Source organism: Myotis davidii, unplaced genomic scaffold, assembly GCF_000327345.1.
Source record: "Myotis davidii unplaced genomic scaffold, ASM32734v1 scaffold471, whole genome shotgun sequence".
NCBI classification, from domain to species: domain Eukaryota; kingdom Metazoa; phylum Chordata; class Mammalia; order Chiroptera; family Vespertilionidae; genus Myotis; species Myotis davidii.
This window is the reverse complement of record NW_006283354.1, coordinates 810,111-834,387: the sequence shown is the minus strand read 5'-3', so window position 1 is coordinate 834,387 and position 24,277 is coordinate 810,111. Positions and strand designations below refer to the sequence as shown.

Sequence of the window (24,277 nt, the reverse complement as noted above, 5' to 3'; positions counted from 1 at the left end):
GGGGATAGATCATCAGCCTGTGGACAGAAGGGTCCCAGGTTTGATTCCTGTCAAAGACACATATTTCTGTTGCAGGCTTAATCCTGGGCCCTGGCAAACAATTGATGTGTCTCTCTCACATGGATGTTTCTTTCTCTCTCTGTTGTTCCCCCTCCCTCCCATTCTCTCTAAAAATCAATGGGAAAATATCCTTGTGTGAGGATGAACAAAAACAACAATAACAACAAAAAACTCTGCAATCTAGGTACGTGCCCTTGATCAGGAATCAAACCCACAGCCCTTTGGTGCATGGGCTGATGCTCCAACAACTGAGCAACACCAACCAGGGCAAGTGTGCTTTATATATATATATATTTATTAAATATATTTTTATTGATTTCAGAGAGGAAGGGAGAGGGAGAGAGAGATAGAAACATCAATGATGAGAGAGAATCATTGATCGGCTGCCCCCTGTGTCAAGCCTGTAATTTGGGCATGTGCCCCGATTGGGAGTCGAGCAGTGACCTTGTGGTTCATAGGTTGACTCTCAACCACTGAGCAACACTGGCTGGGCTGGGCAAATGTGCTTTATTTTTACAGAGTTTTATGTTCACTTGAAAAAGAAAGATATGCTTCCTGTTAGTTTCCATTAAAATTATTATAAGAAACCATTTTCTTTACACCCTGGTCACAAAGAGGCAGTTGTTGCTAACAGTTTTACAGGGGAAGAGGTCACAATGCAACTGGGATCTTCCTGCCTGCCTCCTGCCCCCTAGAGTAGCTATGACACACTGCACTGCAGTGCTGAGTGGGGTTGCGCCAGGGCCTTGGTCCCTGGGGACTCAGTTTCTGTCACTACAGAGGGTTATAGTAGGGGAGCCTCATAGGCTATTGTCCCCCTGCTAATTCTCATAACTTGGTGTGTGTTCCCTTTGTGACCTCAGTTTATCCATTTGTGAAATCAGAGGTTTGGGCAAGATGACCTGTTGGAGGCCTTCTAGAACTCAGAGCTTGTGACCAGGATGCTGAGCACATTGGGAAGCTCATGATGTTTTCCAGGGAACCAGGTTTAATATATTCAGGTGGGCATGGCCTCCCTTCAACTTTCAGTAACAGCAAATATGGTCTTTCTCTGAGCTAAAACCAGAGACAGTGGTGGCTCCATGAAAGAACTTCCAAGAGTTGGGAACAGAGTTGGGTCTAGGCCAGTGATGGCAAACCTATGACATGCATGTCAGAGGTGACATGCGAACTCATTTTTTTGGTTGATTTTTCTTTGTTAAATGGCATTTAAATATATAAAATAAATATCAAAAACATAAATCTTTGTTTTACTATGGTTGCAAATATCAAAAAATTTCTATATGTGACACGGCACCAGAGTTAAGTTAGGGTTTTTCAAAATGCTGACACACCGAGCTCAAAAGGTCTAGTCTAGGCTAAGACCTTTCCCCTTTCTGGACCTCAGTTCCTTCATCCAGGTCACCAAGAGATTGATAGATGAGACTCTTTCCAGCTTGACTTTATAAGAAGCATCCCTGGTGTCTTTGGGTGGACCAGGGTCCTCTAGGCCAGCCCTCCCCTAAGCCTCCCTCCCTAATGGGCTTTTGAAAACATCTCATGGGAATGGAATGGAGCTGTGTATGTGTGAGTGCTTCATGCATGCCTCTTACTTAGTAAGTGCTTCATGAAGGGGATCTTGGAGGCCAGCTGCAGGGTCAGATGGGCAGAAGACTCATTTGGCCCCACTGTTCATGGAGGGGCTGCCATTTAAATTAAACATTATCATCAATGTTTATAATTAAAGTCAATGTTTATAATTAATGTTTAAAATTAAAAGTGACAGGCTCGTCACTCTGGCCAGTATGCTTAGTGGTTAGAGCGTTGGCCCATGCATTGAAAGGTGCAGGTTTGATTCCTGGTCAAGGGCACATACCTGGGTTGCAGGTTCAATCTCTGGCTCTGGTCAGGGTACCCGTGGGAGGCAATCAATTGATGTATCTCTCACATCGATATATTTCTTTCTCTCTCTCCTGCCCACCCGTGGGACCCTCTTCCTCCTTTCTACTCTCTCTAAAAAGTGAATGGAAAAAATATCCTTGTTTGAGGATTAACAACAACAAAATGACAGGCTGGAAAGAAGACAGGTGACATACAACTTTGAATTTGCCTCTGTTTCTAGATCACACCATATTACACTACAAATTAACATTTTTAAAAGTCTGCCAAAATCTTAGGGTCCTGTGACAAAATTTCATTAAGTATTCTGTCATGGGTTCAAAGCATTCATTTATTAAATGTAGACCAGAGGTGCTACAGCATTCTGTTTGGCATTTTGTCTTGTTCAGAGCTTCCAGGGATGGATGTGGCCATTGTCTTAAGGGCCTTGGAGGGGCTCCCACCAGCAAAGGCACCCAGCATCAGGGGATTTTTTAGGAGCTGACATGCAGCCAAGGCCCAGGGTGGAACCTGGGCAACCTTCATAGGGGCAACTTCTACCCGAGGCACAGTGTTGAAAGGGAGTGAGGAAGCAGGAGGTGAAGGTGTCAGATGAACTTGTAGGTGTAGTCCTTATCGGGAGCTTTACCAAGCCCTGCTTTCACTTTTGGGAATCCTTGGCCACCCCCAGGAAGATAGATGTGTGAGGCCTCCAGGAGGGGGCGCTCTGTACCGCCTCCAAACATATCTGTTCACTCTGGGAAGCCTTTTCCAGATGGGAAGGCTGGTAGGTGGGTGGGTGCAAAGGAATTTGAAAGAAAAAGGCTCAGAGGGCAACCCCATCCCCTCAGTTCCCTCATGGAGATGCAGAATCTTTGCGTTCAAAGAAATTCCTCTCCTGAACATCCAAACCAGTCCCCTCCTGCTCCACTAAGTTAACCGTGGTTCCCTTCTTCCACAGGCTGAAGCTGAGGGGTTGCCCAGTTTTCAGAGCCAATCTGGGGCAGAGTCCATAATTTTCCTCTGGCGGGAGATCCTACCTTGTATCATGGGGACTTCAGTGTTTTCCCAGTGGATTGCTTCCCAGCATTATTATAGAAGGCAGCTTCAGTTGCAAATGATTCTCCCTGAAATTATGGCAGCTCATCACTCCCCACCAAATGGAGAGCTCTGTACTTAGTAGGCACTTGCTTCTTTTTTAAAAAGTAATATGTATATAGGAATAAAAGTCAAACAATATGAAAGGGAGTCTAATGAAAAGAAAGTTTCCCTCTGTTGATCTCATTTGCCTAGCTACCTTCCCTGGTAACATATTACCAGTTACTTGGGGGCTCTTCCAGAAATATATATACTTGAATATGCATAGGATGTGTGGTTTAAAAAATAATGAGCAATTTAAAACAAAATTTTAAAGCAATATCTGAGCATATTATTTTAGATACAGGATGCCTCCAGAGGGTACCACTCTCTCCCTTTCACTCCCATGTGCAGTGCTCCTGGGACTGATCTATATGGACTTCACTGGGGGACTCCCTCACCCTCTGCTTGCAGGTGGGCTTCGTCAGTGGCAGGCACAGCCAGAGATGGAGCACCTGCACACACACAACTCCAGTTAATTCCCAAGAGATGTTTTCAAAAGCCCATTAGGAAGGGAGGCGTGGAGGAGGGCTGGCCTAGAGGGCCCTGGTCCACCCAAAGACACCAGGAATGCTTCTTATAAAGTCAGATTTGGGTATTTCTTTTCCTGTCTCCAGCCCTGCTGGATCACCTGTGAAAGGCCCTGACGGTGGACCTTCTCTCCCGCTACATTGTCTGGGTTTGGAAATCATTTCTTGCTTTTGCTCATTCAGGGCTCAGTTCCCTACTGTTGCTAGTCCCAGGAGAATGCATAGTCCCCTTTGATTTCCTTAACTTTGCCCACATTTTAATAAATTCTCCCAGGGGTGTGTTGTTAAATGTTTAATAACTTGTTCTCTGGGAAAAACCAAACCAAACCAAAACTTGATTTGTAGCATATCCTGATATTTGTGGTGTAGTTCTCCCACCTTGGCTAATTTCAACTTACCAACAATTTAATAACTGGCCTGCAAAAATTCTGAAAATGTAGCAGTCAGCACTTCCGGCTGGTAGAAGTGCCCCCAGCACACCAATGCCTTTCCTTTATTACACTACCTTTAACTGCCCCATTTAAGAGTGTCGTCAATTTAAGGAGTACTAGTCAAATATTTTGTAGGATACCAGAAATGGGCATTTTAAAATAACTCTCTAAAATGACTAAGCTATTGCCACCTTTGGATCCCAGACCCCTTGAGCAGGGTTTGTGTGCAATTGGTTGGCTGGCAGGAGAAATAAAGAAGAGGAGTCTGAAGTACTACTTTGTCCTGGGAGAGCAGTCAGAGGATATTTGTTTGGGAATCACCTGTTTGGGTGGCTCAGTGGAGAGAAGGAGGGAAATTTCCCACCTCAGCATCACACTGTAGTCTAAAGGCTTGTAGATATTCTCAGCTGAATGGAGGGTTTGGAGACGGGCAGGGGTGCAGGAGGTTGGGGCAGAATTCAGACTGGAGTCTGACAGCTTTGGCTTGATTCTGGCTTTGCCACTTGCTAACTGTGGTTTTTAACATCTTGGAGCTTCAGGTTTCACATCTGCTCAAGGGGATAAGCATTCCTTTTTCTCCGAAAAGTCTGAGGATTTGATAGAATAAAGTATGTCACATGCCTCAGGCAGGCCCTCACACATTTAGCTGCTCTGGAAGTGATAGTTTTGACGATGACGACGATGACGATGATGATGATGATGATGATGATGATGATGATTGGCCCAGAGAAGAGTTTGGGGCCCAGAGAAGGCAAGATGGTCTTTGCTTTTAGAAAAAGTTTATTCATCGTGGAGCTGGGAACAGCCCCATTTCCTACCTGGGACAGGGTATTTGTAGAACCTAAATTTGCCTTTGGCTTCTCTTTCAGGATGAATATGCTTTTTTAAACGGAAAAGCAAATTAAGCCAAAGTTTCCATTGAGTGGTTTCTTCAGAAACGTGCCTGGCACTTACTTTGGAGGAATGCAGTTGAGGCTTGTTTATGAAACAATAATGAATTGAGGAGTTTAAAATTATATATATTTTATATTTAATTATATATTTCTGAATGTATTGAGCTTTTAAAAAATATATATTTTTATTTATTTCAGAGAGGAAGAGAGAGATAGAAACATCAATGATGAGAGAAAATCATTGATTGGCTGCCTCCTACTGGGGATGGAGCATGCAACCTGAGCATGTGCCCTTGACCAGAATCAAACCCGAGACCCTTCAGGCTGACACTCTATCCACTGAACCAAACCAGCTAGGGCTGTATTGAGCTTTTTTTTTTTTAAATGAAGGTTTCAAGGTTCTGAAAACCAAGTGGATTCTACCAGAATAGGGTAGAAAATGGGGACTGTACACCACTTATGAAGGTCTTCCCCTGATGGTTTCTGAACTCACAGGAACAACGTTGAGATGTGGAGGGAAAAGAGATCCAGCATTTCTTCCGGGGATTAAAAGTGAGTCCAAAATTTCAAGGACTTGGGAGAAAAAGGCTCTTGTTGAATTTCCCTTTGAATAATGGAGCCCCTTTCTCTCTGAGCTCTAAGTGTTAAGATGCAGTGTCCTTACTGCCTAGAAACCCAACAAAGACTGGCTTGGTGGCTGCTTTGAGGTTTCTCTTCAATGTAGAATTCTAACCATGAAAAGACACAAAGATTGGTTTCTTCTGGGTCCTTAACTGAGCATGACAAAGGGGGAAATTAGTGAGGAGGCAGTTGTCTCCCACCAGCTATACTGTTGCTATTCGGAACTTCGCCCCGACCCTAGAGTTATGTGGACTATCCTACCCTAGCCCCTCTCTGTCTACATTGTTTGCCTGGATTTAAGGCACACTATTAGGATCAGGTGAGATAATCATGGATAGTGTTGGCATGGAGTGCAGTAATGGCAGCCATGCACATAAGATTGTTGTTTTCCTCATTCCAGGTTTTTTGGCATAGTTATCCCACCCCCAATTTTTAGCACAGATATCCTTCCTTTTGACTCTCAAAGCCCCCCAGACCATTCCCAGATCCATCTTCTGTTCTGACTGAGCAGGTCTCCATGATTTCTCCCATTTATCTTCTTATTACACCCCTGACTGGGAGCAAACCTCTCCATCTCTCTGAACATGCCTCCCAGCAGGGAGCATTGCAAGGGCTAATGTACACAGTGGAAACAAAGTACCTAGTACAGTGCCTAACTGCTGGTAGATGCTGAATAAGGGCTTTCCTTCATCTCCACTGGGAACATGGGCTGAAAAGGGTAGCCAAACATACAAAGCTGCTTCCACAAAGGCCATGTGCTGCCTACACACATAACTCAGGTGATCTGTTCAGCACTTCACCTCATTCTTAGGGTGAAGCATAGTGGACATGTGTATGGATTTTGGACTGGAACTACAGGGTTCAAACCCTTTCTCTGTCACTTGCGCTAAAAAGTTAAAAATTTCTCCAAGCCTTACATTACTCACCTAAAAATTGTTTGTAAAAAAGTACCTAACATTTAAATTGTTCCAGGATTTAATGACATGAAACATGTAAAATACTTAGTCCATAATAAGAACTCAGTAAATTATTGTTGGTGTTCAACAAATGTTTGAATAATTATTTCTATAGTTAGCATAGGAGTAGTTTGCCTAGCTATGTATTTAATGAAATCGATGTACCATAACATAGTTGTTTCCTAACCTTTTGAGTTTGCTTTCATTTTTATTTTTACCTATGGTAAATCATGCTATAGTGGACATCATCATGCAATTATTTGTTCCTTTGATTGGGATTCTTAGGACAGACTCCTGGAACTGAGGTTCTTGGTTTAAAGGGTTAATTCAGAAGTTCCTGAAGATATTCCCGCATTGCTTTACAGACTGCAAAGTGATATTTGACAATACAAAATATTTAGAAATATTATACTCAGAAATCACTTTTAGACATTTTGATGGATAGCTTGCATACTAGCTTATTATTTTAGTTTATTAGGTTGAAATTCATGGCTTTAACATTTATTATGTAATTATTTCAGTTTTTAATTCAATATCTATATGTTTACTTATAGTTATTTTTTATTAAAAGCCTTATTAATTGTAAAGTTAATGTAAGCATTATTTATTTTTTGCAACTGTACCTCTATTTTAAAAAAACCTTTTATTAGTGTGTTATGTCTCTGATTACAAGTGACAGAGAATTGACTTGAATTAGCTTAAGCAAAACCAGAATGAGCTGTCTCCTGTAACTGGGAAGAAAGAGCTGGTACAACTTCAGGCAAAGCTAGATCCAGGGGATCACTCATTTGGTGATAGTCCCCTCACTCCATTTCTCTACTCTGATTCTTTTTGGCTGTTGGCTTTGTTCTTAATCAGGTTTTCTTCACTGTATCCCAAAAATGACCTCTGGTGTCCTGAGTCACATCCTTATGGCTTGTGATTAACTAGAAGCCTTTTTGTCCAGTTTCCACCTAGTAAATCTTATGAAGTCCCTGACTGGCTTACTTGGTCATGTGTCTGTGTCTCAGCTGTCATAGGTCGTATACGCCCATTCCCTACTGCTGGGGTAACATGGGGGTGGGCATTGTGATTTACAACCCCCTCAGGCTTCACTGGCTTGCACAGGATAGAGTGGGATGCTGGGATGCTGTTACAGAAGCAGGGGTGTTAAGCAGCATGCAAGTTGTGAACTAACCACAAGATGGCGCGTTTGATCTTTCTCCTTCATGCAAACGCTGAGCCCAGACTACTTTCCCTGGGTCTATTTTCCCATCTATTGTCTATTAGCCCACAGAGATATATTTAGTGGAACCCTGCTTGATGGTTTTTAGAAGAATTAAAGGCTTTGCAGTCTGTAGGAAAAGGAACAGGCCTTTGTGGGGGTTGGATGCCATGAGGAGGGTGTGCATACAAAAGTGGTATTATGTGGCCCCAGGCAGTTTAGCTGGGGACTGAAGGGTCTCTGCAGGCTCCACCCCGGCCCTGGTCGGGATGCATGCAGGAGGCAACCAATCCATGTGTCTTTCTCACATCAGTGTTTCTGTCTCTCTGTCTCTCCCTTTACCTTCCACTCTAAATAAATAAATAATAAAATGAAAAAATATCCTTGGGTGAGGAGGATTAACAACAACAAAAAGGGGTACTCTGTGGAGAGAACTGGTTCAACACCCAGATGGTGTTTGGTTATTCAATATTAAGGCTCTTATCCTTAGCCTGTTTCCTCAGTATAAAAGGAATTTCGCTCAAGAATCTGCTTGATGAAAAGCGAGTTTAGTTAGTCAGGAATTTGGGCATCTTCTCAAGACCATTTGAGAAATCTCAAGCCCAGGGCTTCCTGAACCTTCTCCTTCTTAATATGCAGCTACCCCCCTGCCCCCCAAGGCTGAAGAGGCCAGCTGTGGGGTGGGGAGAGCGGGCTGGGGGCTCACTGGGTGTGGGAGGGAAGCCCGACCACTCTTCTGGGTCATTTTCCTAATGACTTCTTAGATGAATGAATGTCACAATCTTAGGGCCAGTAGCACAGGCCTGGGGCTTGGAGCATATAGCACCTTCTGGTTATAGTGAATGACAGTATATCCTAATATTCCACAGGGTAGAATACATGCTCTAAAAGAAGAACCTGAACTCCAGGTCTAGTTCCAAAAAGCATTCTCTTGTACACTAGTCCCTTTTCTTCCTTTTTCTTCTCCACTAGTAGTAAAACACCTACTTTGTGCTAGGCACTTGCAAAGGACTAAGAATTCAGAGTCAAAACCTATTCAATATTGTTATAGATCACACAGCCTTGTTGGAGAGGCAGACATATCTAGAAAAATGCCATTCAGTGTGGAAATGCTGAGGTATGATGAAATAGTGTGGCTCAGACAGGCCTGGATTGAAGTCTTGGCTTGGCTACTTGGTGTCTATGTAAATGAATGAATCTCAGACTGTTTTATTGTTTATAAAACAGGAATGGGAGTATAGATGCCAATGTCTATTGCATAGAGTTGGTGTGAAGATCAAATAAGCACATGTGTAAGGCATTTTACCCCGAGCTCAACACAAGGAATTCCCAAGCATCATTGAGTTCCCTGTCTTGTATGGGATTTGCAAATATCTCAAAGCTGAGAGGCAGAATTAATACACTGGGTAAGAGAAATGTTTGGAATGTTAGGGAAGAAATCGGTGGGCTAAATTTAATTGGGTCAGTTATAAAGTGTTGGGTTTAGTTCAAAATCAGTAGTCTAAACACGAGGTTGGAGTGGGGATGTATGTAGCATGAAACTGCTCTTGTACAATGAAGCCTGGGGTATCAGTTAAATGCCTACTTAATAGATGTAGGTGGCTAAGAACAGTAGCACAGGCTTAGGGGAGGTTAATAAAAATACAGTGTCCTGGGCAAAGGAAATGAGCCACAGCCATGCCGGAGGTTTGGGATGGGTGACCTGGAGAAATTTAGCTATTGGATACGGTGGGACTAGATTTTAAGGTGTTTCTTCTTTCCCCAGAGTTGTCTTTGAATTGTTAAATATGTTTTTGTGGGTGACATGAATTATTTGCTATCATTTACTGTGTGCTTATTATGTGTCACCCAAAGCTTTACATATTCTATTTGTCTTGCTTAGTGTGTATTAAAAAAATCATCACTCGAGGTTATGTTTATTGGTTTTAGAGAGACAGGAAGAGAAAGAGAGAAACATTGACTGGGGATTGAACTTGAAACCTAGGTATGTGCCCTGACTGGGATTTGAACCTGCAACCTTTTTGTATATGGGGCAATGCTGCAACCACTGAGCCACCCAACCAGGGCTCTCACTTGTTGTTTTAATAAAATTTGTTTGAGATTAAGCACTATTATTATCCCTATTTTACAAATGAAACCAAGGCATGGAAGTTTGTCCAAGTTCACAGAAGGTTCCAACTTCTCTTAATAGTTTGGTCTTTTTATGCCTAATAAATATGATGTCAACATAGGGAAAAATATAGTTTTTCCTTGTTAATTTTAAAGGCATGGCGCTGATAATAATAATAAGCAACTTCCATGTGTTGGCTGCTTACTTTATGTGTTGACATACTTATTTAATACTCACTATAAAGTTAGGATTGAGAGAAATTAAGTAACTTGCCCAAGGTCACTGAGCCTTTAAGGAGAAAAGCTAGGATTTGAATGAGCTGGATGGCTACAGCCTATATTCTCATCTCTGCAGACACTTGGGGATGGGACATTGAGATGAGGGTCCAAGCCCCTAATGTGTATCTCCCCCATGAGGGCCTGTTTGAATAGACTTGGAGGGAAGTCCAGAAAACCCCTTAAAATTTGGGGCATGTCAGGTCAGGCAGAGAAACAGCTGGATAAATCCTGAAGCCTCAGCACAGGATACCAGCCCAAGGGCTAATAGAGAGGACAACTGAGCCAGTGAACTTGAACGGCTCAGGTGCCCCCAGAGCTGCCCCTGTTCCAGGTGTCTCAAGACCTGTACCTTGAGGCTCTGCCCCTCTTTCCCACCCCAGCTCCTCTTAGGCTCAGGGAAGGGAACAAGTCAGCAGCCTTATTGGAGAAAAACACTCTGACTTGACCAGAGCCATCAGTCCTAAGGGGTGACATGCTCAGGACTGAGATGGGGAGAGGGAGTTGCACCTCTGTGTCTCCATGGATTTCCCCAAGCTTCATGATATGCTGCAGCCCTCCTCAGCCTCCTTGGATTGAATGGATGTCAAAGGTCCATATCCCATTACCACTCCTCTGAAGTAGCTAATCGCCCACTTATAGCACATGCCAACCCAATTGTCAAGGAAAGGTTTTCTTCAGTCCTCTGACTTTTGTTCTCCTGAAACCAGAACCTGATATTTTAATTGTCTAGAGAATCTTATGTAGACAGACACACAGAGGAGGACAGGAATTTGCATTTGGGTCTTCATTCAACAGATGGGTCTCCAAAGTGCAATGTAAACAATCCATGGGTGTCAGCTCCAGTCTTTGTCTAGCAGGGGAGACAGGCCAGAGTGGAATGGGGAAACCAGGGGACTGCTCAGGGAGATTCTGTAGGGTTCCCTATGGGGGTAAAGTGTCACTATTATTTTTAAAGAGTCCACACTCACTTAGGAGTTGGTTGTCCAAGGGGAGTTAACTAATCATTTCTTAGACACTGAACAATCCCACCAATATATTCTCCTGGTAGGCCCTATAAATAGGGTGATCATAATTTATCAACCACACGAGAACTCTTTGGAGAGTTTAATAAAACTTGCAAGGGTTAATGTATTCTTCATAATTACACTGGGACAACTGTCATAGGCCTGGACTGTTCCAGGCAACCAGAACGTATGTCACTCTACCAAGGAGTGTCCAAATAAAGATTTAACAATGCCCAAGACCTCTTGGCCCCTGTGTGACCTTGGACAAGTTACTCAGCTTCTTTAAGCCTTAAGTTCTTCGTCTATAAAATGGGACTAATATAGAGTTTGTTGAGAAAGCACTCCATAAATATTGGTTGTGGTTGTTGCTGTTGTTTGTATTAAACTGCTGCCTCTCAAAATATGTGGAATCAGCAGGTTCAGTATCATAGCAGCTATAAAGGAATTGAAATATGTTCTTTCTCACAATTTTTTGGTTTATTTTTTGGCTGTACCAATGCAAATACTTAACTCCAGTCTGTCTTTGCAGGCTATTAATTCAGGGGGACAAAAGCCTTTGTCGTTTAGAAATGATTTTTGTGTGGTGGCTGCCTTTAAGGAACAATGGGTTGAAAGAAAGTGCCTGTTGCTTCACCTAATCAATTTGCTTTCAGGAATAACTTTGAATTTTAGCTGAGAGTGTCATCTGTATCTGATTAGACATCCTGCTACTCATCCTGGAAAATCAATTCTCCTCATTGTGAAATGGACTGATTACTTTAAATCCAGCTTTGAATTAATTTTTTTAAACCAACATCTTGATGGTTTTAAGTTGTTTCTAATTAAAACATTGAATTGAATTTGATGATATTGTCATTTTGCTTATTCAACTTACTTGATGTTAAGGGGGGAAATCTCTGGCTGCTTCTACTCAAGCAGAGTTTCTATCTACCAAGTGTGGGCAGAGCAGCCGCCTCCTAGTTGTAGGGCTCACTTCCAGTCAGTGGGAGAAGCCCCACAGGAGCTCCTGCCTCTAAAAGACAAACCGAGCCACACACAGCAAATCTGGCGAAGGCTGTTGTCCCAACAGCCCAAATTAACTGGGTGATTAATCTCTATTAAATAGACAGGAGGTGAGTGCCGGTGGAGGGCACAGCAATGCCTTCTGCTGGCCAGGGTGGACAGGAACTGTATGACAATGTGTACTTCAGGGAGCACCAGCCCTGCTCTGGAGTCAGACACATGTGGGTTCGAATCCTGTCTACCAACTCCGTGATTCACGAACATGGGCAATGTTTCACTGCGGGTGGGTTTCCTTATCTGTAAGTGCAACTAATAGAACCCCCTGCTGTAGTTACAGTATTCAATGGGATAAGGCATGAGAGCCCTCAGCACAGGTCTGGCCACAGTAAGCAATAATTATACTACTTACTGTTGTCATTTCCCACACAGCCTCCAGAACTGGAACCCTTGGCTGAAGTTCATTGGCTCTTTGCTTCCCTCTGGTGGCACAGATCAGTGATCTGGTATGGAGGAAGCTGGGAGATGTTACCTTAAAAGCAAGGTAATTGAGAGCGCCGCCCAGGAAGGAAGCCCTGTGAGGTGTGAGGCTGCGCCTCCCCTCTTAGATGCTTTTATTAGTACTCCCTGGAGGTTGCTCCCTGAGTCCCATTGTGAGGCTTCCCGGCCCTCCCCCACATCCCCCGCCCCTCAACTCCATGCAGCCAGAACCTCCCTTGGGGCGGGGTGTTGCTGGCTGTGGGATAGAATGCCATCTGGGGGTGGGAGGCGGGGGTTGAGGGGAGGGGGGAAGGCAGAGAGGTGGGTTGTTGTGAGGCACCGTGCTACTGCCTGAGGGGGTCGGATTTTTTGTGGCTCTGAATTAACACCCTCCTCCTCCTTTCCCTCCAGTCCACACTCCTAAGGGATCTCCCCCTGCATCCAGATGCTTACCTCTTCCCCTTACCTTTCCTCCTCCCCTCTTCTGCAAGAAAATTGCTTAGGGTTTGATTGTTTCCTTGATTACTTACAAGAATACCTTTCAATTTTTCAAAAAGAGGAATACAGGAAAACACCCTGAGGGCTCCACAGTGGGTATGATTCTTCCTTGTGCAGGTGAGGTAAAAGCGGTGGTGGGCTACTTCCTTGCTCAGAGGTTGGAGAGTTCCCAGCCATGGTTCTCTGGCAGACCAGATGGGAAGTGATGAGGGAGAGGAGGAGATGTGGGTGAAGTGGGAGTGGAGGTTGGAACTGTGGCTGGTTTCCCAGGACGTTCAACTGGGGCATGGGTGATGTTCCCGAGTCCCCTCTGAATTCCCTCAGCATTCTCCTTTCTGCCCTCAGAGCTCTCTATCTTTGTGGGCTATCTCTTCACGTGAGCACATTGGGCCACAGGCCACATCAGAGCCAGGGTGGAATCAGCACTTCCTATTGCTGCCTGAAAACAACTTGCAATTTGCTATGAGCCCTCCCAGAACTGATAGAGGTCTTGGGGCAGGGGTCACTTTCTTTCAAGACTGGGTGAGTACCCCTTTGAGGTGCCCCTAGAGCCAACTGTGTGATCCTCTAGCATAGGGTTTAGACAGTTTTAGGGAGCATCTTCATTTCCTGTGTAAACTGGGGGTTTCTGGAGGGGCTGATGGCAGAATTCAGCAATACAAGTCATGTAATGACTCAGGGCCAAAATGAGCCATCCAGATGGGTGTTAGAGTTGATATCAGAGGTATCTATTTGTGCTTCTCCCTGGGCTTGTGACATGTGAGGTGCACAGAGCCCTGTGCCACGTTTACTGTTCTGCTGTTGCCATCTGAAATTCTTAATATTTGAATGGGGGGGGGGGCATGCATTTTTGTTTTGTACCAGGCTGTGTGACTACATAGCTGGTCCTGACTCCAAGGAGATCTGAGGAGGGTTGGCTGGGTGGAGATGAGTGGCAGATCCAGGCTGGAGTTCTTTATGATGTGGCTTTCCTTAGTGTTAAGCCTGGTGCACCTGCTCTGAACATGCTTGTGCAGAGGTGGGGGCCAGGGTGTGGCATTTGGATCTCTAGCAAGGCTGTCAGTGAGGCTCCAGAGGTGGGGCCTGCATGTGGGCCTGGTCTGCCCCATGTTTGGAGGAGCAAGCTTGCCCTCCTCAGGGGGGTCACGATCACAGGGACCACTTGGGAGGGTGGCCTGGTCTTGCTTTGCTGCACTGGAGTTACTCTCCTTTCTGAATGTGGTGGGTGGAAACCTCATAGGGCTGCTGGGAAGTCTAGAGGAAAACGATGGGAAACAGTAAGAAAAAGGGCATTCTTCCCTGGAGCCAGGCACAGTTCCTGGTGCTGGAGGGTCATCATGTGGCATTTGTGAAGTGTTGAGCTCAGAGTCCATTCTTAGTAGTCAGGCTAATACCTAGCGACTGGAGGACAGAAGGGTACACAGACTTTGATCCCCAGGGACACATAGTCTCTGTGGAGGATGAGATAGTCACACACAGACTGGGGCTTGAAGTTCAGCTTTCCACTACTGACCACAGTGCCTTCTGAACAAATCCCCTGACTGGTCTGGGTACAGCAATATTGGGGAGGGTGGAGATAGAGCATCAGGGCAAGTGCCTGGGCCAGTGCCTGGCACACTGGCCTGGCATACTGTAAGAAGGCATTGTTACTGTCATTAAGAATCCAGTCTGTGGTTGGGAGGTCAGATTATGGAGGGGGACACATGGGCCAGCAGGGCTGGAAGATGAGCTGTTGGTACTAGAACTATAGATGATACAGAGGAGACCTGCACAAAGATGGGGAGGTGTGCATATGGCTTGTTTAGAGTGAGTAGAAGGGGGTAAGGTGAAACCTGAAATGCAGGGAGCAGCTCAGAGAATGCTGCCCCACCCCATGATAGATAGAGAGATCTTTGTGTTGGTGGGGGAGGGGGTGAGGATTGGGGATATGGGGGCTGGTGCTGGTGGATCTCCGTCAGCTGACTTCTTTACATTGGCCCTCCCTCAAGCCCAAGCAAGGGCTCCTGGGGAGAAGGACTGGCCTCTTCTCTACACACCTGTTATGCATCCGCTCACTGGGAATGGCTCTGCTGCTTGGTATCTGGGCTTCCCTGTCCAGTCTCCATAATGAGGGGAAAGGTGGGACCAACACCAGGCCTTCACAGTCACCCAAACCCACTTAGCAGGAAAGCAGTTAGGCTCAGCCATTAGAGCAGTGTGATCGTTGTTAACCTCTCTGGTCCTTAGTTTCTTCAGAAATGCATTTGGTGTAACAGTATTGCCAGGAGATGACACTATGATGGAAAGGGCCTGCAATGGCACTGTGCTGAGGACATGCTAGGGCAGGATAATGCTGTGTGTTCCCGTAAGTATTGGCAGAGTCAGCTGTGCATGTCACTGGCTCCTGGTTCCTAGTGTAGCAGACAAGCAGTGCAGACGGGAGGAGGCATGTCCCCTTGGGCAGTCCTACAGAGTGTGGGGGACCAAAGCAGTACAGAGGGGCCTGTCTCAGGGCCTGCTTGACATGAATACTGTGAAACATGGGGCTGTGGGCAGTTTTTGCAAAGTGCAAGTAGCCTCGTCTTGTGAATATTAAAGGAACTCACATTTACCAAGTGCTCACCATGCCCTCTTATCCTGTGTGCTTTATGTGGTGTGCCTCCTTTAGCCTCAGCAGCCCTATGAGGTGTGCACTCATCATCTTTACCTTGCAGAAGCAGAAGCAGAAGCGGAGCCCCAATATCTTCCCAGCTGTGGCTGCCAGACAGCCTCCAGTCTTCTGATGGGCACTGCCCGCCCCTCCTTGAGCACCACTGGAATCCTGGGGCCCTGTACCACAGGGATCTTGACTGGTCCCTAATCTAGTCTCTTCTCTAAATGGGGACCATAGTGGGACCCTCCAGTCCCATACACACTGACCTGGCTGCACTGATGAACCTGCCCAGGTGTGGGAGTCAGGCAGGGAGGAAGCATTAGCCATGTGACCTGGCTTTCTGTCTCAGAACTGTGCTCACATTCCTTAGAGGTGACAGTGTTGACAGGTACTTGGGGAAACCGGTTTTCCCCAACTTGGGAAAACACCGGTTTTCCTTCCAATATATTTGTCCCTGTTTATTCAAAAAGTGGTAAATATTTGATTGTCATCCTGGCTTATTTAAACAGAAAAAAATGTCAGTAGTCTAGAATTTTGGTACATTTCAAATATATTTTATTAAGTTTCTTTTTGTCTTAGAAAGAATATGAACCCTGCATGCAGTGCTAATGGCTTCTGACATTTACATAGCATACAACAACAGTACAATGCGGCACACACTGAAGGGGCAGTGTGCGCAGGGGCATTCTTAAGAGATATTTACAAAGGAAAGGGCCATAGTCATCTTAGCTTTCAAAAGAGGGCTGCACTATTTAACATTGAAGAATTACGGCTTTAGTACTACATGCTCCATTGTAGTGAGGGAAAGAAAGATGCTCTGAAGGTTCTCCCTCATCAATAGAATGTATCCGTAGCTCTATACTCTGTGTGTATTTGTATATTTTAAAGTTTGCTCCTAAGGGTTTTGCTAACAATGTTAGGAACTTCATGTGCTTCTGAAGCATTAACTATTGAAGGAGTGAACTTTCACAAACCCTTGGGTTGAAGAGAAGATCCAAACCATTCCTTAAGTACTCTTTGCTTTGACATCCCAGGATCTTGGAAATGTTTCCTAGAGTGTGTAAAAATTAACCAGGGGGACGAAGCAGTCAAACTCGAGTTCATAAAACAACAGACACAAAGAGATCTGCTCTCACTTGCCCAGTGACTGAGGCCACTGCGGAGTCCCCCTGAGGCTGTGACTGACCCAGAAGAGCGTGGCAGCTGTGCCGAGGTGCCAGGACCTCTGAGCGGAAGCTTCCTGCTCTAGGAATGGATCAGTGCTGCTATGAAATGTCTCAACCAAGCTCCCTGTTTCTCCTAGGTGCTTATAAAGCTCGGATGTATAGTAATGTCTGGACAAATACAAAAAAGCATTTTTTACAAAGGAAAGGCATGAGTTTCCAGCTTTTCAGTAAAAAGCAGCCTGTGATGAAATCTGGAGTGCAAGAGAGATGGGTCTCACATCTGGAAGCCTTTTGCACACAACTATAAAATGTAAAAAGTGACCCTTGGTAAAAAGTGCTTTGTAACAATATATAATTTGTGTCTTATGCCTGTGAGAAAGAAAGGTTTTTTGTGTGTTTAATCTGCATAGTCCTTTGCTGTCTCCCAACGGGCATGATGCTTTCCCATCTGGGGTTTTTCACCCTATTCTTCGTAGACCCTGGGAAGAAAAAACACCCAAGTAAGTGGCTCAGGACATGACTTGGGCAGTGCACAACTGGTTTCTCTCCTTCATTCTTGTCTTCGGCAGTGCCCCTCCCAGGACTGCAGGAGCCTGGGAGAAGTGGGGAACATCTCAAAGCATCACAGGCACCACAAAAGCTCACCTTTGACTTTCTAAACAGCCTCCACCTCTGTAGTCATTATATCCTCAAAACTCTATGAAGCAAACCCCCTCTGTATATGAGGAACCTGAGGCACGGGAGTCTCATGGATATAGGATGTCAGTGGTGGGAAGTAGTTCTGTCTCCAGCATGGGCAGAGGTGGGGGGAAGGGGAAAGAGGCATCTCCTCCCTCAATTTAGGGTTGTGATTTTCTTTGTATTTTGCCCAAAGAATGTCTATCCTCTGGGAAAACACCAGTTGTAGAGGCAGCTGCCTTAAGACTGGAGTGTGTGTAGTGGGGCTGGGGCTGTCATGCAGGCCGGTGGCTCCAGATCACATCCTCTGGTAGTTAACAGGCCTGTGTGCATTCACAAGCTGACTTTTCCCCTCACCTCCCAAGCCATCTCTAAGTATTTTAATTCCTTCTCTTCTGCTCCGTGGCTGCTGTGGGGTTGCACTTCACACTCAGACAGCCTATTGCTCCCTCTGCCTATTTCCTGGTTTCTGAGTGAGACCACCTAATTGTGCAGTGAAACCAAATGCCTGCTGTTGCTGTTGCTGCCAGTGGCAGCTGGAGGAGCTCTGAGCCCTGAGGTGCTTGGCACTCTCAGGTCTGGACCCCAAGTGGTGGGCTGGCCTGCTGTCCTCTCCTTCCTCTACCCTAGGTTTAGCATATTCTCCCTCTCTCTCCCTCCCTCTCTCCCTCTCCCTGTCTCTCTGCAAAGAGGACTTCAAGATAGTTCCCTTATCTCCATTCTACATTTATGGAGGCATTTTCAACCTTTTACAGGGGGAGGGGAGGTGGGGAAGACAAGGAAATGCCCCCTTCCTTTCCCAAGATACCTCAGTATTCCAAGAAAGGGATTAACTTATTTTGTAATGAAGTGATGGAGTTCTGGGAATAGAAGTGTCCTCACTGCTCTCATCATTGGAATTTGCAGAAATAAGAAGGTCAGGGCTGCATGGATCCATGCCTGCCTCCTCTTCATCAAAGCTGTGGCCTAGGTGGAGGGCTGAGGGATAAGCACTCCTTCAAAAAGGCCCGAGTATCTCCCAGCAGTCCAGCGAAGACATTCTCAACCCTCCCATGAACTGGCCCTGAGGTTAGCCTCTTTACACTTTTGATGACACAGGGCCTGGAGCATAACAGTGGATGAGACAGGATGCTGCTTTTGCTACGTGAGCTGCCCTGATCAGAAAGAGGGCTTCATTCCCATCAGACTTGTAGAAAATAATATCCCACTCTCATCATTTTCTATTTCAAGCAACTGCAGATGAGGCAGTTTTGGAGGCAGTTCAAAAGATTCAGGTACTGGGATTATACCCAAGTGTCACCTATAGGGGAGCTGTTCACAGGCTGAGCTTAGTGTAGAAGGGGCAGCACAGGGACCAGAGGTAGGGAGGGAGAAGATGACAATGGGAAGCCTGGCTTTCTTCCCTGTGCTCCTGAGAAGTCACTCCCATCCACACTTAGACTTGGTTTCCTCCTCTGCTGAATGAGGTGCTGGCACCAGCTCCTGGGAAACTCAGCTGTGCAAGTGAGCGTGTGTGTGTGTGTGTGTGTGTGTGTGTGTGTGTGTGTGTGGCCATGGCTGTGCAGATACAGGTGTAAACAGGCTCTGAGTGTGCAAGGACAGGTCTGCTCCAGGATAGGCTCACCTTTATGTGGTATAGGAGAACCAGGAACTGACACTGCTGTGTGAGTGAGTGTGTGTGTGTGTGTGTGTGTGTGTGTGTGTGTGTGTGTGTGTGGCCATGGCTGTGCAGATACAGGTGTAAACAGGCTCTGAGTGTGCAAGGACAGGTCTGCTCCAGGATAGGCTCACCTTTATGTGGTATAGGAGAACCAGGAACTTGCCTCCCCTCTGCAGCCAGACATAGGACCCCAGGAGATCAGAGCTGTGAAACCCTATCTTCTAATTATAGGGAAATGAAACCCAGACGGGTAGGGGTCTGGTTCAGGGCTTAGATGGTCTGGCCACTGCTGCCCCTGAGGTTAAGAGTAGCTCTGATTTTAAAGGGTTAAACCCTATGTCTCCCTGCACCTGCATGGGAAGGAGTTTATCAGTTTTCTGGGCAGCATGGGAGAATCTATTGTTGGCAGGGAGTCATTCTTATCATCTTGTGGTTGTACCTACAGTTTTATAATTAATAAACCCAGTCACTTAAGTGGTCATGTTTCACCCCATAAGAATCACAGAGAGAGCTGTGCCAGGTGCTCACTCAGCCTTGGATGGAGGGGAAATCCAGAGTCATATAACTTAAGTTATTTAAATAAGGAGAGGAATTAAGACTGTAACATAAAATTTAAAATGAAACAAACATTAGTTCATAAAAGGATACATTTTTGATGCTTATAGCTGTCTAAGACAGCAATAGCCTGCTTTAAGTGCTAAGTTCCTCTTCCTTGGGGGTATATAAGCAGTGTCTGGGTATCTGCATGCTGTGGTTATTGTGATGGGCGTTCACCCATTAAACATGGTTAGAGGACCTACAAGGGGTCCAGAATCTGGGGACGAGGGGGAGGAAGGTGAGGCATACCTGCGCTTCTCATTCCAGGCATTGTACCACTTGATGAACCTCTTGGTGCTCTGCAGCTTGGGGTGCAGGCAGTGCTCCTGACCCCGGTATCTGGACACACTTTTGGTGGTGATGCTGAAATGGAGTGGGATAGGGGAGAGGATTGAGGAACCTGAATGATAGCCCCTTAGTGTGGCCTGTGGGTCGCCCTGGCCTGTCCCAATCAGGGAACTGAGAGACTGTGCCCTCCTCCCTCCTTTCAAAGGAACCTACCTATATGTTCACTCCCTGGCTGGCTCTCTGGAAGATTCGGATTGTCCCCTTAATCTCTGACTCCATATTAGGGTCTAAACCTCTACTGAGTGATCAGCTTTCACTTTTTCCCCTGGAGCTCTCGGGGTGTGGGATAATGTCTCCCCACCCTCCACCCCCACCTGCAGGCAGGGTGTTGTCTACAGGGCTCAAACCTCCCTTGGAGAACAGCTCCTAAGAACCTGAGGTTTAGAAGTGGGGAGTGCTAATGCCAGCAAGGTATGCATGACAAGACCTCCTTTCTTGGGTTTGAGTTGCTCCACAGCAGGGCTTGGACATGCTCTGCACACACTGTGGTCTCCATCTGATCCTTCAAAACCCAGTTCTCCCCAACCCTCTGCAGATCATCTCAGGACTGTTGATCCTGAAGCCAAGTCTCGTTGGCCTTGAAGCCCGTTATTGTTCCTGAGCTTGAAGTCCCCGCTGCCTCATCCTTGGGCAGAAAAATAAGACCTCTCTTCAGACCTCTATCAGCCAGGAGAGAAGCAGGTGGCATTGTAGAGATGGTAGGGCTTGGGTCTGAATCCCAGATCTGTCTGGGCAACCTTTCTGATTCCAGTTTGCTCATCTGCAAAATGGGTAAAATAGTAGGACCTACCTCTTAGGATTATTGGGATGACTAAAGGACATAATCTATGCAAAGTGTCTAGCACCTGGTAGATGCATAATGAATAGTTATTGTTATTAGTAATTGTCATGGAAGATGCGGTAGCCACAGGAAGAAGCCTTAGTATAGGAGCTCCAGCCTGGAGGGGGAGGCAAGACTGCTGCCCAGAACTGCTATGCCCTTCTCAGCCAGGGCTGGGCCATGGTAGCAGGAGTTAGAAGGGAGCTTCTGGGTCGGGGAGGAAGAATGCTGTTCAAGAATTAGGGACCACCTAGGGGACATAGAAAAGTGGAAGATGAGAAGTGAGGATGTCACTCCCTGAGAGATCACCTGGGGAGGACTCAGGTGCTCGGGGATTGGGGGTGGTGGAAGGAGGGGTAGTTGGGGGTCCGAGTGGGAAGAGCAGGAAGGGAGGGAGAGAGGTCAGCTAATTCCTGCAGATCCCCAAAGATAAAGGGTTATGGCTTATATGCCAAGTTCTAGAAGGGATCAGAGTCTCTATGTACTGAGTCTCTTATTGACGGGAAAGGTAAGTTGAATCTTGCCGCCAGAATGAGGGCAGAGTATTTGTGGGCCAGCTGTTCTCTCCCCGCTTCTGTGCTCTGCGTTTCCAGGGCCCCCACCACTGCCTAAATGCCCTGGGGGCAGAGATGGGTCTTACACTGATGCTGGATGACTGGGCCCTGACTTCGCTGGCCCTCTTTATGAGGGGCTTGTCACTCCCCATTAAAGGGGCTTGTGCCTCCTTTAATGTCTGGAGCATGAGGCCAGGCTTCAGAGTGGAGTCTGGTCATTCTCCTCCCCTGTGGTACCTAATCACTCTGCAGGAATTTAGCCCATGCATTGCCCGCAATGTTGCTTTTGCACTTGCAGTAAAAGGACATGGTAAAGCCTGAGAAAAATTCCTTTTCAGGTCAGTGTGCAGGCTCAGAATTCCAAGTCTGGAGACCTGAAGGCTGGGGAGCAGGAGAGTATGCTCAGCCCTCAGCCACAGGTTCCAGTGCTCTGTCACAATACTGGGGCTATGAAATTGGTTATGGGGTGAAGAAAGAGGATTTCTGCCCCCAGCAATTACTCAGAAATTCTGGGTCCTGCGTCCCTCTCCTCAGTGGTTCTAGGGTGCTGAGGGTTTTGGCAAGATGTCAATGGACATATGACACAAATTGGTCTTTCTAGAATTTGGACTTTCCTGGACCCTTCTCAGTGCAAGGACTCCCACTTACAAAGCAGGCAGCATCCCTCCCCCGCCCATCAGAGATTTCTGGGTGACTCAGGGTGAGCTGCAAAACTTGCTTTTGTTCAGCCTGTGTGGCTGAAAACCTGCTTTGGCAAAAAGTACCGGCCCTTCGTCTGATCTAGAGAATCTTAGAAGCTTGAGAGGAGTGGACTTCCAGCCCTTGAGGGATGGGGGTGGTTCTGGGTGTGGAACAGAGGCTTAGGAGAGGGTGACTGCATGTGGATCTCATGAGACTCCTACAAGTTTTCACAAGGCTGCATACAGCCTTCTCATGCACTTGCCTGTCAGTTTCCTCTCTCTCAAAAGTTTAGCCAGGAAAAAGAAAAGGCCTATTGACTAGTGTTCTGTCCTTTCAAAATGTCATTGTACCCCCCATCCTGCTTCTCCTCCCCTGAAAGGTCTCAGCAACTGGACTTGGTGTGTGGAACATTTTTCAGCACTTTGAGGACTACTAACTTAATTTGCAATGTCCCTATCATTTTTCAGTACCCAAGCTGTGAGCTGAAGGGTTTCAGCTCCTGTGATCTCTGGCCCTCACAAAAAGAATTTTCTGGCTGTTGTTCTGGACCTGGCTCCATAAAGGAAGGGGCAAGACAAAGGGGCAGGGGCAAGAGGCTAATTTAAGTGCCCAGGAAGAAGGCAGTGGAGTTCAGCCCAGGCCATTGGTTCTCAGAATTCCCTTACCTTCAGACCCACTCTGCAGCCTCCAGGTAGCAGTGGGGAGTGGGAACTGCCTTTGCAGACTGTGGCCTTTGGGCTAGTGGGGCCAATGGTGGAAGGCACTTGCCCAGACTGAGAATAGTGTGTGTCCTGTTTCTGGGGAGGGGAAGAGGGGCAGTGGTCCGTGGCAGATATTTATTTGGTAGCTGTTTTGCCAAGGGCTCCCTTCCTGGCCAAAAGCATATTGATGGGGAAGCAGTGGTGCTGGCCTTAAGTGGTTAACTGGGAAGGCAGAGGAGCAAGGAAACTCAGTGTTCTCTCTGCCCCAGTTTCAAAGATATTTCCCACATCCCCACCAAGCAGAGCTCCAGCCACGTGGCACATTAACCCCGGCAGAGCCCTCCCCACAGGCTCAGGGACCTACAGTAGTCCCGCTGAAGGGAGAGTGAGGGATCATTCTCAAAATGAAATTGCTAGAAGCTGAAAACTGGCCATCCACGGGCCCCTGATTGGAAAAAGGCTCTGAAAGGAGGTTCTGAGGACTTAGGACAATGTTTACTTTAATCCTCTCTCCAGTGATAGGAAGGCAGCACACCTCATAGTTCGGGTGCAAATTCAATAGTTCTGGGTGTACTTTGAGTGCTTTCAAGCTGGGTGTTGTTCTAAGTTGGCACACGGGAGCCATTTAACCCTTCATCACCTAGAAAGTTGGGCAGTGCAAACACAGGGCTAGCCATTTGAATCCTAGCAAGGGTGGACTGGGAGAGGCTGTTCCAGGAGCACAGGACAGTGACCCTCTTTCCAAACTCTCTTCCAGACTGTTGCACCAGCGCCCTCAGGACTCACTGGGCAACTACAAAGGCTCTGCCAAGACCCTGCCAAAGGCGGAGAGATGTTAGCCTGACCCAGCCCCACGCTATGCCCCTGCACCAGGTTAAGAGCAGCACACACAAGCTTGGAACAGGAACTCACATAACCATCTTCTCCTCGCAGTGCGGGTACTTTGGCTTCATCTCCAGCTTCTTCACATCGCTGTAGCGGATTTTGGGCCCCTTCCGGGAGCACTTGCATTTGGACCCTGCGAAAGAGTGCCCAGGGGCTGCTCAGTTGTGGGCAGGGTCTCTTGCCCTTCCACACCCTCGGTGCCCAACTCAGAACCCTGGATCTCACCACACCTAGCATTTGGCGCTTGGGTTCCCCAGAATGGGACAGAAAGGCGACAAAGGACCTTCTGGGCACTCACCGTCCACTCCCGCGGTGCACAGAGCCAGAAGCAGCAGGAGCAGGGCAGCGGTCAGGAGCCTCATGCTGGTCAGAGGGGCACAGCGCTCGCGGTGCGGGAGCAGGAACAAGGGGAGGGCGCCTGCCCTTCCCTGCAATGGCCCGGAGACACTGCCGGCTCCGCTTTTCTCTGTGCCCCGAGAGCGGCTCCCGGCCCCTCT

At 46.7% G+C, this 24,277-nt stretch overlaps 1 protein-coding gene across 1 annotated transcript; it reads right to left on the bottom strand.

Moving 5' to 3' along the window:
- Nucleotides 1-16,222: 16,222 nt before the first annotated feature.
- CXCL14 (chemokine (C-X-C motif) ligand 14) lies at nucleotides 16,223-24,271 on the bottom strand. The gene is made up of 4 exons (XM_006753534.2): nucleotides 24,079-24,271; nucleotides 23,808-23,913; nucleotides 20,041-20,154; nucleotides 16,223-17,335 (listed from the first exon to the last, which is right to left on the bottom strand). Exons 1-4 carry the CDS (start codon nucleotides 24,140-24,142, stop codon nucleotides 17,320-17,322), a joined length of 300 nt encoding a protein of 99 aa, XP_006753597.1. The 5' UTR covers nucleotides 24,143-24,271; the 3' UTR covers nucleotides 16,223-17,319.
- Between the last annotated feature and the right edge of the window lie 6 nt (nucleotides 24,272-24,277).